The 20,328-nt window shown below is 45.5% G+C and overlaps 2 protein-coding genes across 3 annotated transcripts in view; one reads left to right on the plus strand and one right to left on the minus strand.

Annotated features, from left to right (window-relative positions):
- NFYC (nuclear transcription factor Y subunit gamma) overlaps window positions 1–5,111 on the minus strand; it is a 48,339-nt gene extending 43,228 nt beyond the window's left edge. Inside the window, exon 1 of one of the 2 annotated variants that reach the window (XM_033157658.1) lies at window positions 4,929–5,111. The gene's annotated coding sequence lies outside the window, so the exon portion shown is untranslated. The remainder of the gene's footprint in view (window positions 1–4,928) is intronic. The other variant, XM_033157657.1, reaches the window with a different exon arrangement.
- A 7,643-nt stretch (window positions 5,112–12,754) lies between these two features.
- The window catches only part of RIMS3 (regulating synaptic membrane exocytosis 3), a 53,022-nt gene continuing 45,448 nt past the window's right edge, over window positions 12,755–20,328 (plus strand). Inside the window, exon 1 of the mRNA XM_033157660.1 lies at window positions 12,755–13,197. Coding sequence (XP_033013551.1) covers window positions 13,141–13,197 — 57 coding nt within the window. The 5' untranslated portion in view covers window positions 12,755–13,140. The remainder of the gene's footprint in view (window positions 13,198–20,328) is intronic.

The raw sequence follows: 20,328 nt of genomic DNA on the forward strand, positions 1-20,328 counted from the left end.
ACGAGCTTTTATAAGATGAAACATTACATACTTCTCTTCCTGCTGCAGAATCAATCATTTGTTTGCATTGCCTAACAGTACAAAAAGCTCTTAAGGCAGCTATGATGGTGTCAGATTACATTAGAGCTAGAGTGAGGAAGCTGGTGCCCTCCAGATGTTATTGGACTCCAACTCCCATCAGCCATTGTCAACATGGACAATGTCAGGGATAATAGGAACTGCAAACCAGCATAGGAAGCTGCCCTATACAGAGTCAAAAATTGTTCCATCTAGGTCCAGATTATCTACACACTGGCTGCCAGTTTGTTTCTGGGAGCCAATTGAAGGTGCTCAAGCTACTGTTTAAAATTGTAAACAACTGATGCCCCAAATATCAGAGGTATTTCCCTAGAGACCCTCTCATGTGTTAAGATCAGTCAAGGTAACTCTGCCACCCTCAGAAGTTTCAGGTGGTGGCAGCCTGAGAGACAGCATTTTCTGTGGCAGCACCTAAGATGTGGAACTCCATCCCCATAAAGCTGCATCTCCAAACCCACTCATTACACGGCTTTCGGTTAATGCTAAAGATGCACATCTTTAACCTGGCTATTGACAATATGTGTTTCCAGTGATTTGTGATTTAACTGTTTTTAACACTGAATTTCAAGCTGCTGTAATCTACCTCAGAACCTGCTGGTGAAGGGCGAGTAATCCATTTAATTCATTCATTCATTATTTGACTGGCAGCAGCTCTCTGGGTTTCAGACGAGGAACAGTCCCAGCCCTGTCTGAAGATTCTAGGGACTGAATCAGGGACCATTTGTATGCAAGGCTCTACCAGTGAGCTATCTGGAAGGGCACTGGTTCTCCACCTCTGCACCAGAGTAGTAGGCGAATTGAATGGGATGAACTGCAAAAATAATATGCATGCTTATTAATAAGTCAGTTCCACTGATTTCAGGAGGATTCACGCCATAGTGCACAGAAGTGCACTACACAGTATAACACAAGCTTCAAATGGAAATTAGAATACAAAACAAGGAAACAGATAGGATGGAATTTGTTATTTCTTTCAAACAAATTTGAGAGGATTCAATATCAGCTTAGTGTGAGAAATAATGATGTGTCAGAGACATCAGTTTATGGCCATTTCACAATTCAATCCTGTACATATCTATTCAAAAATAAGTTTTATTGAGTCCACTGAGATTTATGAGGCAAGTTTATATCACTGGCGTGGGGAATCTTTTGGGCTTGGCAGGCCAAATCTTGCAGATGGGGAGAGATACAAGGGCCAACTGTGAAAGGTACAGTTTGGGAGGAACTGCCTAGTAGGTCAAAGCAAGCTAAATTTGGCCCATGGGTCTGAGGTTCCTTTTTGTGTGTGGAAAAAAATGCATTTGCAAACAAAAACATATCCAATGAGGTTTATGCAGCAACGTTACTGCAAGAATGCCTTGCAACTCAGAGGTTCATAGCATACACAGGTCCCCTTCCCATTGCCTCTAATGCAACTGAGCTGCCTCAATTTACACCTCGGGTCGGCAACCTGCGGCCCACGGGGGCAGCTTAACCGGCTCACATGCCACCCCCGAACCGAGCTGCCTGCTCAGCGAGTCCCTGCGTGTGGCACTAAACCAGTGTGGGGACTTGCTTCTGCGGTGCCAGAAACAGGAAATCACGTCTGTGCATGCCCAGAAGCCAGAAATCACGCACACACAATCTGGCGCACGGAGAGATGTCCACGGGACTTGACCAGCCCAGGCAGGTAAAACCTTGCCAACCCGATTTACACCCACCCACATTCCTAGCATATGCTCATTTTAACTAAACAATACCTGTACTACCTGCTGAGAATAGATCAGTATTGTGTAGGGAAGGACAAGGACACAGAAATCACAAGCAAAGTCACTATGAGTCAGATATAGCCCTGGGCTGCCTAGTTAATGCCAGAAAATTAAAGCAAGATAATAGCGGTCAAGCAGGAAACTTGCTTGATAGAACACTTCAAGGCGTAGTAATGTTTCCCTTAACATAAAATCTGGAGTTTCAAGTTTAGTGTTTTCTCCCACATAGTGCATGTACTGTTTTTAGAAAACAGCCACTTAGTTCCACATGTTTATAGCTGAAGTGTTGTAATTTATCACTAGGTATATTTATCCATGGGACACGGGTGGCGCTGTGGGTTAAACCACAGAGCCTAGGGCTTGTTGATCAGAAGGTCGGCGGTTCAAATCCCCACAACGGGGTGAGCTCCCGTTGCTCGGTCCCTGCTCCTGCCAAATTAGCAGTTCGAAAGCATGTCAAAGTGCAAGTAGATAAATAGGTACCTCTCCGGTGGGAAGGTAAACGCCGTTTCCGTGCGCTGCTCTGGTTCGCCAGAAGCGGCTTAGTCATGCTGGCCACATGACCCGGAAGCTGTACACCGGCTCCCTTGGCCAGTAAAGCGAGATGAGCGCCGCAACCCCAGAGTCGTCCACGACTGAACCTAATGGTCAGGGGTCCCTTTACCTTTACCTGTATTTATCCTACTTATTTACTTTAACTATACAATATACTTTGAAGACTTTATATGAATGGTATTACTAAATGCTTTTCCAAGAACATCTTCATAAAAAACTTAATATATATGTTTTAAGGAAAGGCAAATAATTATACATAGTATTTCAATTCCCAGTGTCATGTTACTTGCCGCAAGAGCAGTTAAAAGCATGCCAAATGCTTCATCTATTTGCTAATATCTCTAAGTAGTACGTAGTAACCTCCAAAATGACATTTACTCAAAAACGTATTTAAAAGTGATTATATTTATTTTCACACATGATTAAAAGCTTAAGGGCTAAACTGTGGAATGTTGCAAGGCAGTCTTGTAAAGCAGTTGCACAACTGTCCCTCCATCTCTCACCTCCAATGCATTACAGAAGAGCTTTCCACACTCTGTCGTGACACTGTCGGCTGCAGGGTGTAGGTGTGTTGCAGAAACACTCCCCAAGCTCTTCCTGGGGTTAATTTAACCTTTGGTTTGCTAGGAAAACTCTTGTCGCAAAATGATGCACTTCTCAAAAGTGTGTCACCAACATGAAAAGTTTGGAAAGCTCTATATTACAGGATATGTTCCTATTAAGATACCTTTACTTGCTCCCATGCAAATATGTTCCCATTTCTATGTCTTTCAATCAGACAGTGTATTCAAAGTCACTTACAAGAAGAAGATTTAATCAAGTTATGAGGAAGCAATGAAAATTGTTTGGAGGAGGCTTGGGAAATATACAGGCCTACCTTGGAGATATTACGGGTTCAGTTCCAGACCACCACAGTAAAGCAAGTATTGCAATAGAGCAATTCACACCTTTTATGGTTTTGTTCCCCAGTACATATAAAAGTAATGTTTACACTATACTGTAGTCTATTAAGCTACCACCCCCCCCCCCGGTTGCAGGGGCAGGAGGGGAAAAACCTGGCCCCAGCCAGCTTCACTCCAGTTGCCCAGAGGGGTGGCAGCAGCAGCGCTTCATTCCCCTGGAACAGCAAAGGAACAGTATCTGTGAAGCGCAATAAAGTAAAGTGCAATAAAATGAGATATGCCTGCACAGTAAATGTTTTATCGAAGTTAAACAAGCAGTGCACAAATGAAAAAATGAAGTGTCACAAAAACTATCAGAGCAGCCAAGGGAGGGGAATCACAAAAGCAGTTGAACAGAACTTCCTTAGGTCTTAAAATATAATAAAAGCTTCTATACAGTTTGCTTATTTTCTTTCTTTCCTCCTCAATCCCTTTTCCATTTGCGTCATTAACGACTCATAGATTATAAACCTGTCTTGCTTCTTATTGGCCTGTAAGCCTACCTAGGAATCTTTCCCGCTGAATAGCAAGGTACAAAGATGCTTTAAATATAATCAGGTCAAAAATAAAGTCAAGGCTTGGGTAAATGGAAAAGGACAAATACAATGACTGAGGCAGCTTTGTTTTTTATTTAAATATCACAATAATCCTCCAATGAGCTCAGGGCAATATACATGGCCCTTTACTACCCTCTCCCCATCCTCACAACAACCTGGTTCACATATTCTTTATTACGTTTATATCTCATCCTTTAGCATACATCATTCCTCCCCCCTCTATTTGATCCCCACAACAGTGCAGTGAGGCAGGCGAGACTGAGAGACAGTGGGTGGCCCTAAGTTACCCAGTGAGCTTCATGGCCCCATAGAAATTTAGGTTCTAGTTATTACACCACTATACCACACTGGATCTAAGAGGTAGGTAAGGCTTAGAGGAGAACACGTAGCTCAAGGTCACACACTGAGCTTCATGGTTAACAGATGTGAGCTACTCTAACCACTGTGCCCACTGCCTCTTCCTCAGAATTCTAGGTCCTGCATCCCTATAACATGCTTACTCTGAGGCCCCACTTGGCTCCTTCTGTCCAACCACCTTAAGCGTGCACAGGATGTTGATGCCTCAAGGTATACTAAGACCCCAAAGCCTGAACCCCCCCCAGATCACCTTGCCCTCAGCCCCGCTCAGACAACTTATCCCGCTCTCTCCCACCCTCTATCCTGGTTACTTCCATAAACTTCAATGCATTCCCTTTCAGACGCACGCGCTCGCTCTCAGCCCCACCCCAATACCGTTGGGCGCTTAAGGGCATCAGAAAGGGGCGGAGGGGCGGGGAAAACATGCGATTTCCCTTGCATCCTGCTCCCTCCACGGTCCGCCGGCGACACTCACCCAATCGCCGAGCTACAGTTCCGGGCGGCCGCCTTACCCCACTGCCGGCCAATCAGAGACGGCAGCGGAGGGCCCGTCTAACCAATCAGAAGCGGGAAGGGAGGGAATGGCGGCGCCGAGAGAGGGGGAGGGGGAAAAAACAGAGTCCAACTGCTGCTACTCCTCTCTACGAGATCTACCCCCCCAACAAACAAAAAAAGATCCATACTAGACTCACCAAGCTAATCAAGAGTCCGTGGTTTCCGCTGCGTTCCGGTGGCGGGTGCGAGTGCTAGTGCGTCAACCGCAGCCCGCGCGCTCCCGGACGCAACGAGGAAGGGGGGGCGGGGATGTGACGGACGGAGCGAGCGCAAAGTGGCGGTGAAACAAGATGGCGGCGGGGCTGGGACTGAGGAGAGTTAGCCCCGCCTCATCTCTACGTTTGTTACTTCTTCCACTTACTGCGCAGGCGCAAATCTCTTCCCTCCTCCACGTTCCTCGTAGCTGTTCGGTATCGCGAGATTTTTTTTTGCCATAAGCGAGCGACGCGCGTTCTTTTCGCGTGAGAGCCTCGGAGTTGTAGTTTTTTTTCTACCTCCCCGGAAGGTAGTTGTATTCCAGAGAAATAGAACCACGTTTCCCAAGAAGGAGAAGTGGGCCAAGGAGGATTGTGGCACCGCGGCAGAACTAAGCGCACGATACGATCCTGTGCACACTTAGTTAGGCGTAGATCCCATTTCTTATTTCAGCAGGATTAACTTCCGAATTTATTTCCACTACTTGTAGGGTATGGTAGTAGGAGGCCTCTCCCTCCGTCCTCGTTATTGTGCATTCGCGAAATTTTGGTTATCCGTACTGTTCTCATCTGCAAAAGACCTAGGGCAGACCTGCTGCTTCATTCCCTATCACAAGAACATAAGGAGAGCCTGATGGATCAGCCTAATGGTCCATCTGGTTTAGCATGCTGTTCTCACAGTGGCCAACCAGATGCCATTATGGGAAGTCTGCAAACAGGACTCCAACACAGCAGCCCCCTCCCCTTCCATCAATTTGTAATTCCAAGCAGACATGCTTATAAGAGCAGGGGCGGGCTTTGGTAATCTCTTGTAATACAGTGCCCTGTGCGAGGCCAAAATTTGGCGTGGATTATAGGACAAGATGGGACGTGGTTGGTGCTGTGGGTTAAACTACAGAGCCTAGGGCTTGGTGATCAGAAGGTCAGCAGTTTGAATCCTCGCGATGGGGTGAGCTCCCGTTGCTCGGTCCCTGCTCCTGCCAACCTAGCAGTTCGAAAGCACCTCAAAGTGCAAGTAGATAAATAGGTACTGCTCTGGCGGGAAGGTAAACGGCATTTCCGTGCACTGCTCTGGTTCTCCAGAAGCGGCTTAGTCATGCTGGCCACATGACCCGGAAGCTGTACACCAGCTCCCTCGGCCAGTAAAGCGATATGTGCGCCACAACCCCAGAGTTTTCTGCGACTGGACCTAAAGGTCAGGGGTCCCTTTACCTATAGGACAAGAAGAGTGCAGGAAACAAGCATAGTCTTTGGGCTTATCCACACTTACTTTTTCTTCCTCTTCCCAGGCATGGTCCAAACTTTAAAGCTCCAGGTCTGAGCTCCCTTTTTTGCCCTAGAGCTTTCCCCCAGAGACCTGTTCTTTAGTGTCCAGTTGGAGCAAAGGGCAATCCGCTTAAAAGTCGAACTGACGTTTGCTCTGATTGAGAACTGAAGAGCGAGTCTTCATGGGGCTGCTGAATTTGCTCCCTGGTGCCCTTTTAGAACACACCAGCACCTTATTTCAAACCATCTGAGAAGTCCAGATGGCTTCAGGAGATTTCTGCCCATCCACTTTCCTTTTTATGTCTAACATTCTCTACCACTCATCAAGTAATGCTCCATTTCCTACCCAACAGCCTCTGTATCAGTAAATGAAAGCCACTCTTTCAACAGAATGGCCAGATTGCAGTACAAAAAACACCACCGCCTTTTGCAGAACAAGGTCTGTGTGTGCCAGGCAGGCCTGAAACGTTGCAGCTTGCAAAAGTGAAGTTTTCTGCCCACCCCCAACCAGCACATTCCAAAAGACATTCTCCTCTGTCAGTTTCATGATAGAGCAATGTGTGCAAGTCTGCAGTGTTTTTTGTTTCTGCACTTTTGTCTGGCACCACATATGGTGCCTTTGCTGAAAAACAGAAAAAGAGAGTTGGTTCTTCAGAAGTTAATTGTTTATTTCAGAGCCTAGCACATTACAAGTCTGCATTCTCCAAGTTGTAGATTTATGGGCATGGGGGGACAAAGTACAATATTTTTCCCCTGCAAAATAGGCACTTAGAAAAACAATAATCTGCTGTTCCACATTGCATAATTTGCCTTGAACTGAATAATCAGAGATTTCATGGTCAGTTTGATGGTCATGAACCCCCTATGTGTATCTGCAAAGTAAGGAAACAGTATATTTTTGAGTTTCTTTTTTGCCTCCAGATGGAGGCAGAGAGCAACCACTGATCCTCATCCTTTGGACTGCTTTAGTTATGCAGAATATTATGATGATGTGTTATAAAGCTGAGCCCACTCAAAAATGCTAGCTCCAGAGCCACTACAGCTGAAACCACAATTTTCCCGACACACTGGAATAATTAATATGTAATCAAGCATAATGGCTTGCTGGGGGAAGCTTACAACAACCTTCCCCAAGCCAGTGCCCTCCAGCTCCCATCAATTAAGGGTGCTGAGTGGATGTTAGGAGCTCTCTATTCCCCCCACAGACCTACAAGTCTCAGAGTGCTTTAATTTTCAATCCCTCTTCCCAAGGAACTCTTGGAATTGTAGCTCTTTGAAGGTAATAGGGGTCTCCAACACCCTTACCAAACTACAGCTCCCATAATTCTTTGAGGGAACCCATGATTGTTTAATGTGGTATCATGGTGCCTTAAATGTGCGGTGTGAATATGGCCTGAGGAAAAGCACAACACATAGGGCTCATCCACACTTCTGCTTGTTCTTTGTGTAGAAAGCATGGGTCCAAATGGATTTCTGCTTGTCCCGTGTTGTTTAGGCAGGGGTCCAAGCAGTTTGGGCATTGCCCTGCTGCTTTACCCTGGAAAACCCATTCTTTGGTGCTAAATTGAATCAAATGGCAATCCAGGGAAAATCCAATTGCCATTTGTTCCAATCCATCAGTAAACCATGGTGAGTGGTGAGAGCAAGAAGACTGGGAGGAAAAGGTTTCAGAAGCTGAAGAGGTCACAGGGCTTAGTGAGCTGGGAGAGTCTGGCAGAGAGAAGTCCAGAATCAGAGGCAGAAGCTGAAGCAGGAGATGAGGGAGGCCGTCAGACTGGTGAAGAGTCATGGTGTCTCCCTCTCCTGCTGCGACAAGCTGCCCTCCCCCTTGTCTCCCAGAACCAGAAGAGGCATGAAAAAAGGCAGAGGAGGCAGGGACTTTCAGTCTCCACTTTCATGGAGGAAGTCCACCGGGGACTCATCTACACTCATGGTTTTTAATGCTAAAAATGAGTATCAAAAGGCTATTGATAATCATATAGCCATATGATGTTCTTTTAAAACTTCAATAATGAGTTATTAAAATGTGACACCAGAGGGCGCTGCAGAATTCTCCCCGTCAAATAAGTGGGTAGACCGTGTAGAAAAGGAAGCGGAGGAAAGAGAATGCCTTTATGTTTTAGAATATCAAAAACATCGTTCTAAGAATGTTTAAAGATTGAGTATAGATCCAGCGAGGAAATCCACTGCTCTGCTCATTAGGCCTGACACTCAATCAAGTTTTTGGAGATTGTGTTTTTGCTATTAAAGAATCAACTCCATCTTTGAACTGTGTGATTACTGACCAGCATGCTCCTGGGACAGAACCACAAGATCTACCAACCAAAGCAAAAAGTAAAAGAATTAGGTGGTCTGTGAGCACATTCTGAGACTCAGAATTTATTTTCAGTACCAGAAGTTTGTTGAACTCCTAGACTCCTAGTTAGTCCATGCTTCAACAGTCTAATTTGGTATGCAGGGGAATGATATTTTTGTTGCCACTGCAAAGTGTCCAGAGATCTGCCAGTAGATCCTAGTCTACCCTTGGTCCCAATCTGCAGGCTATGAAAAGTTCCCAACCCTGGTTAGCAGCCTGGGCAGAACTCATTCTGAAAAGGCAGGGATACATTTGTGGCCAAATGCAAACTAGCTGGCACACCAAAAGCAGTGATGACCTCCTTGTTTATCAGCCATGTCTTTAGCAGCCATGCTTTCTTTTCCCCATACATGTGGTGTAACATGTGACCATGGTTTTAGGGAAATGGCCTGGCAGGGTAACTCGGGCTGAAAGTTTCGCACTCCTGCTAGAAAGGAACCAAAATGGAATTTATTAGATACACAGACACCTCCACAGTGGCAGAGCTACCTGCTCCGGCACCAGGAGTGCGTACACCCAGGGGCGTGGCTAGCGCGCATCCCAGGGGGCGTGGCACACGTTGGGGGGGTGCGGCATGTGGAGTATGTCCTGGGCCATGTGCGACGAGTGGCCCAGGGGTACACAGCGAGTGTCCTGGGGGTGTGCGACGAGCGTCCAGGGGGGCCGCGATGGCACCCCCCAGGATGGCAACTGGTCGGACCGCCCCCCCGCCCCCCTTCGTCTGCCAGTGCATCTCCAGAATGTCACAAGTTGCAGGAGATCTGTGCATGTCTGAGACCAAACAGGTGCTTCAGGCTTCACTTTGGAGCTTGAAATGGCTGCCCTAGAAGCCATTGGCTTGCTTCATTGGAAATTAATCTGGAAGCCTTGGTAGAACCTGGGAAGGTAAAGATCTAGGTTAACACCCCACCCCACCCCACACACACACAAAAATGCAGAGGGAACCTCAGTTCTACTATCTCCGGCATGAAGTTGAGAGAACAGAAAGTATCCTACTATAAAATTAGATTATGCAGCATGCTAACATTTCTTAGAGTATGCAGCATGCTAACATTTCTTCATCCATGTGCGTCCAAGGGGAACCATAAATTAATACATTTATGCCATCTGTCCAGAGGCAGCATCTAGACCTACCTTTTACCCACCTGCATCACGAGCTCTTCAAACACTCCAGATCAGTCCACAGATCGTTGATGGGCTTTGGAGTCAAGCCTATCAAGGAAGCCCTCCTTGAATCCTCTTAAGACATGTCTCAGAAGGCTAATCCTGTTAAAGCCATGATGTGCCTTTTGCAGAGAACCAACTAACAGTGATCACTGCCAGAAAGTGGCAAAGATCCAGCTTCTCTCAAGGTTGAGCACTTTAAAAGAATGTTTTGAATCAAGAGATTGAAAAAGATCTAAGATTTTCTGGAACTTTAGGCCTACAGAACAGTCTAGGTTTTTTCTTTTTCTTTCTTCTTTCTTTTGATTTATGTTAGAAGAGCTGGCCCATGGCATTTTGCAGCCTGAGGCGAAGGACCTACCGCTGTTGCTTCTGCTCACTGATCCCATATACAAGAGCTGAGCAGAGTCTGTAGGACTCTGAAGTTTAAAACAGTTGTGGAGTATCTGTGTTCTTCCAGATGTTCCTATTGGGACAAGTGGGTGGGCCTTTCTCCACCTCTCTTTGCTAGATGCCACACCCTCCTTGGAAGGGGAATGATAGGCCGTGGCGGCTGGGTACATGAGAGCTGCGTGTCTGAGCTTTTGGATTGAGGTTCAGATTTCCAGACACACGGGCATGTCTGCTCTGTGCCAGACTTTCAGCTCAGCTCCCTTGGAAACCTAATGGGGAAGCAAGATCTGCTGGGGGGCGTTAATTCTGCGAGCCCCTCAATACTACGCTCAGGCTGTATATATGTGCAACTGAAACCATATATCCAAAAGACTCCATGGTCTCTGTTGACTATTCCAAGGAAACTGAATCCCGAGGAAGCACAGGCACCCGTGGAGTTTCTTGCTGATTAGAGGCGCCTGTTTGCATCTTTTATCTAACTTTGAAACTCTTGTGGCATATATTGTGCAGCCACATTCAATGTTTCTGTACATTTTATTTACTAAAACAAGATTTTAAAAAGCAAATAATGTGCTATTTTTTATTTATTTCTCATAGCTGCTTTGACTAGAATGTTTCAGAAAAGCAGGTTCGTTTAGTAAGACAAATATATGTTACGATTAGAACAGAATCTTCATAAAGCATTTTCCAGGAAAGGAATATCCTGCTCATGCATGTTTTTGGCAAGGGCACTAAAAAGAACCAAACACAAATAGTTAATAGTCTCTCCTTCTGGCCCATACAGGAAGGGCAGAACAAAGTCTGGCCGGAATTGGGGGATTTGCAGCTGGGCCAGCTGTGAGGAATTAATTAATTGATCCCCGGTCACATTGTGGACAAGGAGACCTATGGGGAGCTGAAAGATGGCCTGCAGAGCTCCACTCCTCTCTTCTTAAAAGGGGCTTAGCTCTAAGGAATGTATTCTGAGTAAGCACAGCATCCTTGAAAACCCAGCTCTGAAAATGACAGCCCCAAGACCTGAACCAACGGATTAAAATTATGTACAGGAAAGGAGACTTTGATTAAACATTCAAATATTGATTAAACCCTAGGAAGAACTTTTTGAGGGCGAAAGCTGTTTTGACAGTGGAACAGACTCCCTAGGTGGTGGACTGTCCTAAGATCACTGGAGGCTTTTAAACAGGTTGGATGACCGTGTATCAGGGATGCTTTAGCCGAGATTCCTGCATCGCAGCGAGTTGACCTAGTTGACCCTTGAGGATCCCTTCTGAGTCTACAACGATAAAGTTTAAATTCAAATGGTATTTATCAACCTGGCTTAGATTTGGAGTTGCCAACGTTTCAACGGGCAACTCTAGTTGTGTGCTTCGTAGCAGGTAATGATAGATAATGTTAGTGGGTGTTAACATTTCTTTTTGTGTTTGGAAAGCTTCAGCTCGTGATATTTTTGCAGACAAAGTTTTCTGATAAAGGCACAAGAGCGGGCTAGTTTTCCACCCCCATTGGGAAACTGGCACGCCTAGCCCAGCTGGCACTGAGTGTCACTGGCATCGCCTTGTGGAATTCTCTGCCAATAGTGATTCAGTAGGCGCTTTCTGTTTCTTTTAAATGCTTGCTAAAAACTTTTCGATTCCATCAGGCTTATGCAGGCAATTAAAGAACATGTACCGTATTTCCATAACAGTTGGCTGAACTCTGATTCTAATTTTTTGATACTTTTTAAAAAATAAGTGCTTCTTTTTTTTCTTTTTCTTTTTAGAAACAAAGGTGCCCGGTACTCGCCATGAAGTTGTTGCAGTAAGTGCCACACTTTTAACATTTGAAAGGGAGAAAAGGGGTGCCTGTACTGTGTACCTTGGAGTACTCCCAGAAAAAAGTACTGGTTTTTATTGCATGAATTTATTTATAATTGTTGCGACTCCTCCTCCTCATTATTATTATTATTATTAATAGCAAAATATAAACATTTTAAATAAATATTAAGGAAGCAAAACAGTCTACCCATCAGGAGCTGATCTATGTGTCAGTCAGTCAACGTTTGTTACGGCAAGCAGCCAGCATATTAAACCAGAAATTCTGCATAATTCCCTACATCAACAATAAAAATGACTGATATGGGGTTTTAACAGTCAATATACTAATAAATGTACTTAAAATACATGTCCAGAGGAATAAAACACCATAAAGGAATCAGAGATTATCTAAGAACTGTAGCGGTTTCTGGTGATCTATATGTGTAATGCATCCTTAAGCTTTATTTGATGAGCAAGCATTTATTTAATAAGGTGATATGGTCACACGTCTATCAGGGGAAGCTAATCTAGTGCCCTGCAGATGTTTTGCATTTGCAACTCCCATCAGCCTCTGCAGCCAGCTTGACTACTGGTGAGGAAATGTAGTCCCAGCAACAGCTGGAGAGCCACAGGATTTACCACTCCTGCAGCACAGAAGGTGTTGGGCTTTCCTTCACTGCTAAGTTTTAAACAGAAGCTGGACAATCATTTGTCAAGGATTCTTTAGCTGTAATTCTGGCATTGCAGGGGGTTGGACTAGAGGACCTTTGGTGTGCCTTCCTTCCAACCCTACGCTCTATGATTCTGTGTTCCAGTCTGGTACCCAGACAACGAGAGCTGATATCCCCACCGGGCAAAAAAGCAATTGATGATTTGCATGCTGTGATGGAAGCAACACTGCAGGGTGGGGACAGGTGTGTGTGTGTATGCACACACCCAGTGTTTTCTTAACCGGAGCAGCAGCTGCATCTGAACAGCACAGCTCAGAGTAGCACCGTCCAACAGTTGGGCTTTCCCTTGCCTCCGCCCCAGCTGTGGTTTCCAGAAGGGGATGCTGTGCTGCCACTGCTGAGAGAGACAGCTGGTACCCACCCCGCTCGTTTAAGGCTGCATCGTCAGATCCTGGCAAGCATCTTTCTACAACAGCAGAAGCAGGGAAAGGCTGCGAGAGACAGGTGGATGCATGCAGGAGGCAGCGGGGAGCAGCTCTTCGCCAGTGGCAGCAGGGAGAAGCGGGGAGGTGAGTAGCTACTAGCAGCCGGCTCTGTGGGGGGGGGGGGAAGCATTTGTTCTGACTGAAGGCGGGAGATGTTCTCTTTGGGAACAATATGGATGTTGTCTAGGAAGGGTGCGCAGCCTTCTGGTCTCCTGGGTTGTATTCAAGCGGCTGCAATTTACTCTCAGCTGTGATACTCTCTTAAGTTCGACAAAGGGCCAGCCTGTGTTTTAATTCAACCCCCACCTCCTAGCAACGAATGGACTAAAGGGGCTGGGTGGGGGATTGGTGTGTGTGCATGCACAGAACTTGTCTTTTTCCTACAGGTCCTAGGGAATTATGGGGTATGCGCTCCAGAGGGCTGTTGGTCATCAGTTCTGCAGGTGTCCTCCTCCCAGTATTATGGAGGAGTGCATTATTCCCCCCCCCCAGGAAGAGTTCTGACTTTTTTTCTGTGACTGATCCTGGTGATCTTATGCCTTTTGCAGAAGCCTACCCGTACATGCCCCATAACATGCTCCCCGCCACTTGGCTCAGCGATGGGGAACATGCGGCCCTCCAGGTGTTGTTAGACGACAGCTCCCGTGGCCATGGGCTATGCTGCCTGGTGCTGATGGGAGCTGCAATCTAACAACATCTTTGATTTTGCTCCACATCTGGAAAAGCTTGAATCTGCTGTGGTTTTGCATGCTGGGTGGCTGTTCTAGGCGCAGCAGCAGAGTAAGTTAAAAACAAACAAACATGGCAACCCAACTGGAAGTGACCATCTCTGGAACACCCCCCCCCCCGAAGAGTGTGTACTTTTTACTCCAAGTGTTTCCCTGCCAACAGTGTAAAAATATGCATCACAGTGTTTCATGTTTAGAATATTTAGACTCCTTTTTTCTCACAGAGACTCCTAGAAGCTTGAAATAAACAACTCATGCAAATCAAGGCAGTGGTCCTCCTATGCAGGTTTACTTGGGAATCGGCTCATTGGGTGTTATCTCTGAGTAATAAGGCATAGGTTTGGGTTGCATGTGCTTCTGCCATAAATTAATACCCTAAATCTTCTACACAATATTTTGTTTATCGTCTTACAACCACCAATCAGGTTTGCCAACATCTTTACTGCTCTTGTTACAGTACCTTTGGTAACAGTTTGATCCATATGCATTGACAAGTATAAATGTCTTTAGGTGGGTTTTGATAGCTTTTTTCTTCTGTGTAGTTTTTAATGAGTAAATGCTGCTTTATATACATTTTTTATATTTAACTCTCTGGTTGTATTCTTATTGTGTTCTAATGTTGGGAGCCACATTGAGATAAAATTTTCTATTTTTAAACGGTGGGTAAAAATGACTTAAAATATATAAATAATGATAATTTCCATGTTGTCAAGTGTTTCACTTGCTGGTTTCTATAGCTGTTATTAAAGGCAGAAGAACATGTCAGTCCTTTTTTTCCTGGTGAGCTGGCAACCCTAGCCAAAGTCCAGCCAAAGTCCATTGCAACTAACTACCCAGCTAGATTTATGTAGGAATTCCATGTTTGGAGCTTCCAACAAATTTTTATGCCCTCAGAAATAATTGTGTGTGTGTGTGTGTGTGTGTGTGTGTGTGATTTGGATTGGGGCCTCTGCGCAAAAGGAAGAGGTCAGGTCCTGTCCCCTGTACCAATTCCCCACATTAAAGCAGTCCATGGAACACAGGGAGACATAAAGCTGTCCACTTTGGTGGGAAGCATACAGCCCAATTCTGCATGTTTTTACTTTGAAGTAAACCTAGTAAGCTCAGCGAAGTTTATTCTTAGGTAAGGATACATAGGATTGTTGCCTTACAGTGCAGTCCTTTACATTTCCATTCAGAAGCAAGACCCATTCAGTTCAATGGGACTCTTTCTTAGGTCAGTGGGTATTGGGCTGCAACCTCTGAACTGACAATTTTAGGTGGCTTGGGATGAACTGAGTTGATGGACCATCCATACTGGACTGTGGTTTTGTTCTGTTTTGTTTTTGAATTAGTTTACACTGGGCCATCTGCACATCTTCCCATAGTGGGATTTTGTGTACAACTGCTCCAATTCCATCATAAGCACTAATCATCATGAATGCACAATTAAAATCATGTTTGGATACCCAGCGTCACTGGTGGACTGTTCTCCTGCAGTTGTTCAAGAGTTGGTCTATTGAAAAACTTGACAGACCATTTGGAGAATGTTCTCCTAAGTCCACCTTCTCCAACCTATTGTCCTCAGAATTTTCTGAGACTTCATCCGGAAGTCAAACAACATCTGGCGAGCTACAGGTCCCCATCCTGGATCATGGTTGTATCAAGACAAGCAGGGTTTCCCCCACCCTGCAATCTCCTAGCAGGGGAATGTTTATCAGTCAGTCACCACTTGAAGGGCCATTCTGTCCAAGTTCTGTTTAAATAAGTGCAAGAAGGGAGACCAGGAGAGGGGCTCAAAGTGGTTAGCACCATCAATAGTGAGCAGCACCTGGGCAACTGACTAAGCAGGCACACACAACAGATCACCTGGTTATACTCTTATTCCCCACTATGGTGAGACATACCATGTTTCTATTTAAATTATAGTAATTATTTCTAATTGAACCTATAAATTAGCCTCTTCAGTTTTATGCAACTCTCTTTTTGTAGTGGGGTGTGTGTGAATGCACTCCCCTCCCTTTTTGGCCGCATCTGTGACCACTCTACTGCTACACCTTATGCAGCACCTTTGCCCTTCATAATGTTGTTTCATGCAGCTTTAACCAGATAATGAATCAGTTGAAACTCATATGATTAACTGATGGAGCTTTCGTAATTGACTGAGAGCACTCTTGGCTACTGATAGATCTTGTGCCATACCTCTTTCTGGTAGCATTGCCATCTTATCAAGGGGATTGGGTAAACTTGTGGAAGGTGAGGATGCAAAGCAGCAACTGTTCATGATCATAGAATTATAGAGTTGGAAGGGACCCCGAGGGTCATCCGGTCCACCCCATGTAATGCAGGAATCTTTTGCCCAATATGAGGCTCGAACTCACGACCCTGAGATTAAGAGTTTCATGTTCTACTGGCTGAGTTGTGATATGCTACCTCCAGGGGTCAGAGGCAGCCTGTCTCTGAATTACCACTTGCCGGGGTTTAGCAGCTGGAGAGAACTATTGGGCACATATCCTGTTGGTGGGCTTCCTTCCCAAGGGCATCTGGTGGTCTGCTGTAAGAAGCAGGATTTGGACTACATTCGCCTTTGGTTTGTTCCACCAAGGCTGCTCATATGCTGTTATGTCCAGGAAATGGCTGGTTTGGCTGATTTTCTCAAATGAACAGCAGCCAGAGCCATTCCCAGGTACTTAAAAGAATTGAGGCCTACGTCCATAGGCACAATTTGCAGAAAATTTGAATATGCTAATTTGTATTGTGGGTGCGAATTTAGAATCTAAATGTCACAGAAGGCAAGCCAACTGACTTCCCATCTAAATCACCCCAAATTAATTCTTCTTTGGTTAATTTGCACTCTACCCCCAAACCAGTTCCTTTTCAATTCATTTGCCCCAATTAACTTCCCAACGGATCCTGTTATAAATCAATTTTCTTTCCATTGCCCCTATTTTGTGCCCTCAAATCATCTCTAGATAAGGTGATCTTAAATTTATTTTCCCAAATTAATACCGGTATATTCTATGCAATAATTCAGATCACCACTGCCAATTCACCACCCTGACACATACACACACACACACACACACACACACACACACACTTGGAACACTTGGGGCACATAGGAGAAGATTTGGAACATGTGCCCCATATGACCACCCCAACAGCACCCAAACAGGAGCTGGAGAGGTAGGAGTTAGCAGGTGAAGCTTTACATGGCATTATCATCTGCTAACCTCAGGAGATCAGGCTGTTGTTAAAAGCACAAAAAATCAGGGGCCATTCAAGAAGTTGGCAAGCTTTCTTTCCATTCCATTCCATTCCTACGGGGTGCAGCCAGATCCCACACAGGTGTATCTGTAGGTAGTATTCACTGTATTCAGTATGGTCTGAGTTCTATGGAAAGCATGCAGCCTAATCGTAAGTATGATTATTCAGAAGTAAATCCCATTGAGCTCACCGGGGATTGTTTCTTAGTAAACCTGTTTAGGATGACAACTTTGGCTAGGCACAATCCAGCCAAAAGAACTCTTAAGGCCCAGTGATTTCAGTGGGAGACAGTTAAGCATCTGTTTCACTTGTGGAAATCAGTGGGACTTGAATTCAGGCAAATTTAAAGACATTCTTTATTTTTGCAAAGCTTTTCCATTGATTTGGGTTGAAGAGTAAAACCCTAATAGCCAAATCCCCCAGTACTAGAATTTAGCCATGGCATTTTCATGAAAAAGTACTTATATGAACACACTGCCAATTCTCCACAACCAGTTTGCACAGATCAGGAAGCGTGACCGGTCCTTCCAGTTCTCATCCAAACAAACTGGGTCCAGAAGACCTCTTCTTCAAAATGAATCACTGAAGGTCACGCAGCTGACATTCCTGTGGGTAGACGGTTGCAGAGTAGAAATTCATTCCCACTCCACTAACTTAACAAAGCTGTATCCACAACCTTGTTTACAGGGGTGGGGAACCAGTGACCCACAGGCCAATGTGGCCCCCGGGGGTGGCCTCTATCTAGCCTGCATTGCCGCCTCCTTGTGCTGCCTGCCACCCTGTGCAGGTTTTAGGCTTGAAAAAAGGTATTCTACTGGATCCAATAGGAGGGTTTTTTCAAAAATACTACGGAGCATGGAGGTGTTTGCAGAAGCATCACAGCTGGGGAGGAAAAGGTTAGGCCAGGGGTCAGCAAACCTTTTCAGCAGGGGGCAGGTCCACTGTCCCTCAGACCTTGTGGGGGGGCAGACTATATTTTTTTTTTGGGGGGGGGGGGCGGGAAATATGAATGAATTCCTATGCCCCACAAATAACCCAGAGAAGCATTTTAAATCAAAGGACACATTCTACTCTTGTAAAAACACGCTGATTCCCGGACCGTCCACGGTCCGGATTTAATAATAATAATAATAATAATAATAATTTATTTGTACCCCGCCCATCTGGCTGGGTCTCCCCAGCCACTCTGGGCGGCTTCCACCAAACATTAAAATACATTTAAAATATCACAGTTTAAAAACTTCCCTAAACAGGGCTGCCTTCAGGAATTTTCTGAATGTCAGGTAGTTGTTTATTCCCTTGACTTCTGACGGGAGGGCGTTCCACAGGGCGGGTGCCACTACCGAGAAGGCCCTCTGCCTGGTTCCCTGTAGTTTTGCTTCTCGCAGTGAGGGAACCGACAGAAGGCCCTCGGCGCTGGATCTCAGTGTCCGGGCTGAATGATGGGGCTGGAGACGCTCCTTCAGGTATACAGGACCGAGGCCGTTTAGGGCTTTAAAGGTCAGCACCAACACTTTGAATTGTGCTCGGAAACATACTGGGAGCCAATGTAGATCTCTCAGGACCGGTGTTATGTGGTCCCGACGGCCCCTCCCAGTCACCAGTCTAGCTGCCGCATTCTGGATTAATTGCAATTTAGAAGGAGATTGAACCGGATCCGGCCCCCAGGCCTTAGTTTGCCTACCCATGGGTTTGGCTTAATATATATATATAATAGCTTGTGTGTGTGAGATAAAGAGAGAGTTGTGTGTGAGAATGGGTGTGTGGTCATGCCCACTTTGGCCCCACCCACCACTTGCATGTGTTGTGGAAATTGAATTCCAGTGTAGAATATTAATTTGGGGAAATAAATTTTAGATCGCCTTATCTAGAGATGATTTGGAGGCAGAAAATGGGGCTCCAGAGGTCTGGTTAACAGGAATGCAACCCTCAGGCTGGAAAATGTTCCTCACCCCTGTTGCTGGGTTGAGGCGAGGAGAGGGTCCAAGAAACTTTTAACAAAGGATCAGACAGCCAGGGGTTAACAGGCTACCTTCAACCGCCAGAAGCTAATCTTCCAATTAGCTTTAATAAGACAGCAGCAGATCCCTTTGGGGAAATGTGGCTTGGACTAATTGGTGGCAAATTTAAATGATTTTGCCCAAATGCTGGGAATGTAAAACCGATAATGGAACAGGGGTGGTGTGTGCATGTAGAGTGCACAGGGCCAAGAATAAGGAATGCTGGAAGGTCTCCCGAAGTGCCACCTTTGCATTAAATCATTCAGTTGCTTGACAAAGTAGAAATCCAACAGGTGAAGCAACCCACTTTCCACAGCTCCTCCTGTCAGCCAACAAGGAAGCACATGGATGGAACAGACACTTTCTGGTGGTTAACCCAACAAAATAGAAAGAAAAGAGAGGTGTGCTGGAAGCTTTATCCTCCCTGGTCCTCGGCATGTGGGGATGCCCTGTGTTATTTTAGCACTCTGCATATTCTCTGGGGCACTGCTGCATGTAATCCAGGTGTTGAGTGGTAGAGCTCTGGAACCGAAAACCCCCATGGCCAAGGCTGAGTCATGGTGAGCTCTGGCTCAGCATAGACATTGTGTATTCCTTGGTTAAACTGGGGCTTCATCCACATTATTGCTTGAAATAACCATGTTACAATAACTGCCAGTGTGGCATCTGAATCACTCTTTCATGTGTCCATCCAGGAAATTAATCCAGCTACTCTGGATTAACACTAGTGAGGATTTGGGTGGGTACACGTATCACTAGAAATATCAAGTTTCAATGACCAGGGTGTGGGAGTAGTTTTTTTTTGTCACCCACCCACTTTGAGGCTTCAGGAAAGGGAAGGTTAGAACAGACTGTGTTGCAATTAAAATTATCTGCATAAACACACTGGGAATCGTTTTTATAGTATTACTCCGGATCAATAACTAGAACAGGGGTGATGGAAGGGATTATGCATAAATGCCTCTCCCCCCCCCCCCCACTTCTCAGACAAGGAGGCATTTAAAGTGAACCTTCAAGGCTATGCTAAACAAGCAATTAGCCTGGCACTGTATTACATCACTCAGTGTACTGAGACACTGAGACAGTGCCTTGTCTAGAGTGGCTGATTTCATTAGCACCACGACAGGGCCTTGTACTATCTGAGAGATGGCAGCTTATACAACCCAAAGCCCAACAGCACTCTTTGGTGCCCTGCTCCCTAATTTCAGAATGAAAACACCCGCTTTAGCATAGCTCTTCAT

This window comes from Lacerta agilis, chromosome 8, assembly GCF_009819535.1.
Source record: "Lacerta agilis isolate rLacAgi1 chromosome 8, rLacAgi1.pri, whole genome shotgun sequence".
Lineage (NCBI taxonomy): Eukaryota > Metazoa > Chordata > Lepidosauria > Squamata > Lacertidae > Lacerta > Lacerta agilis.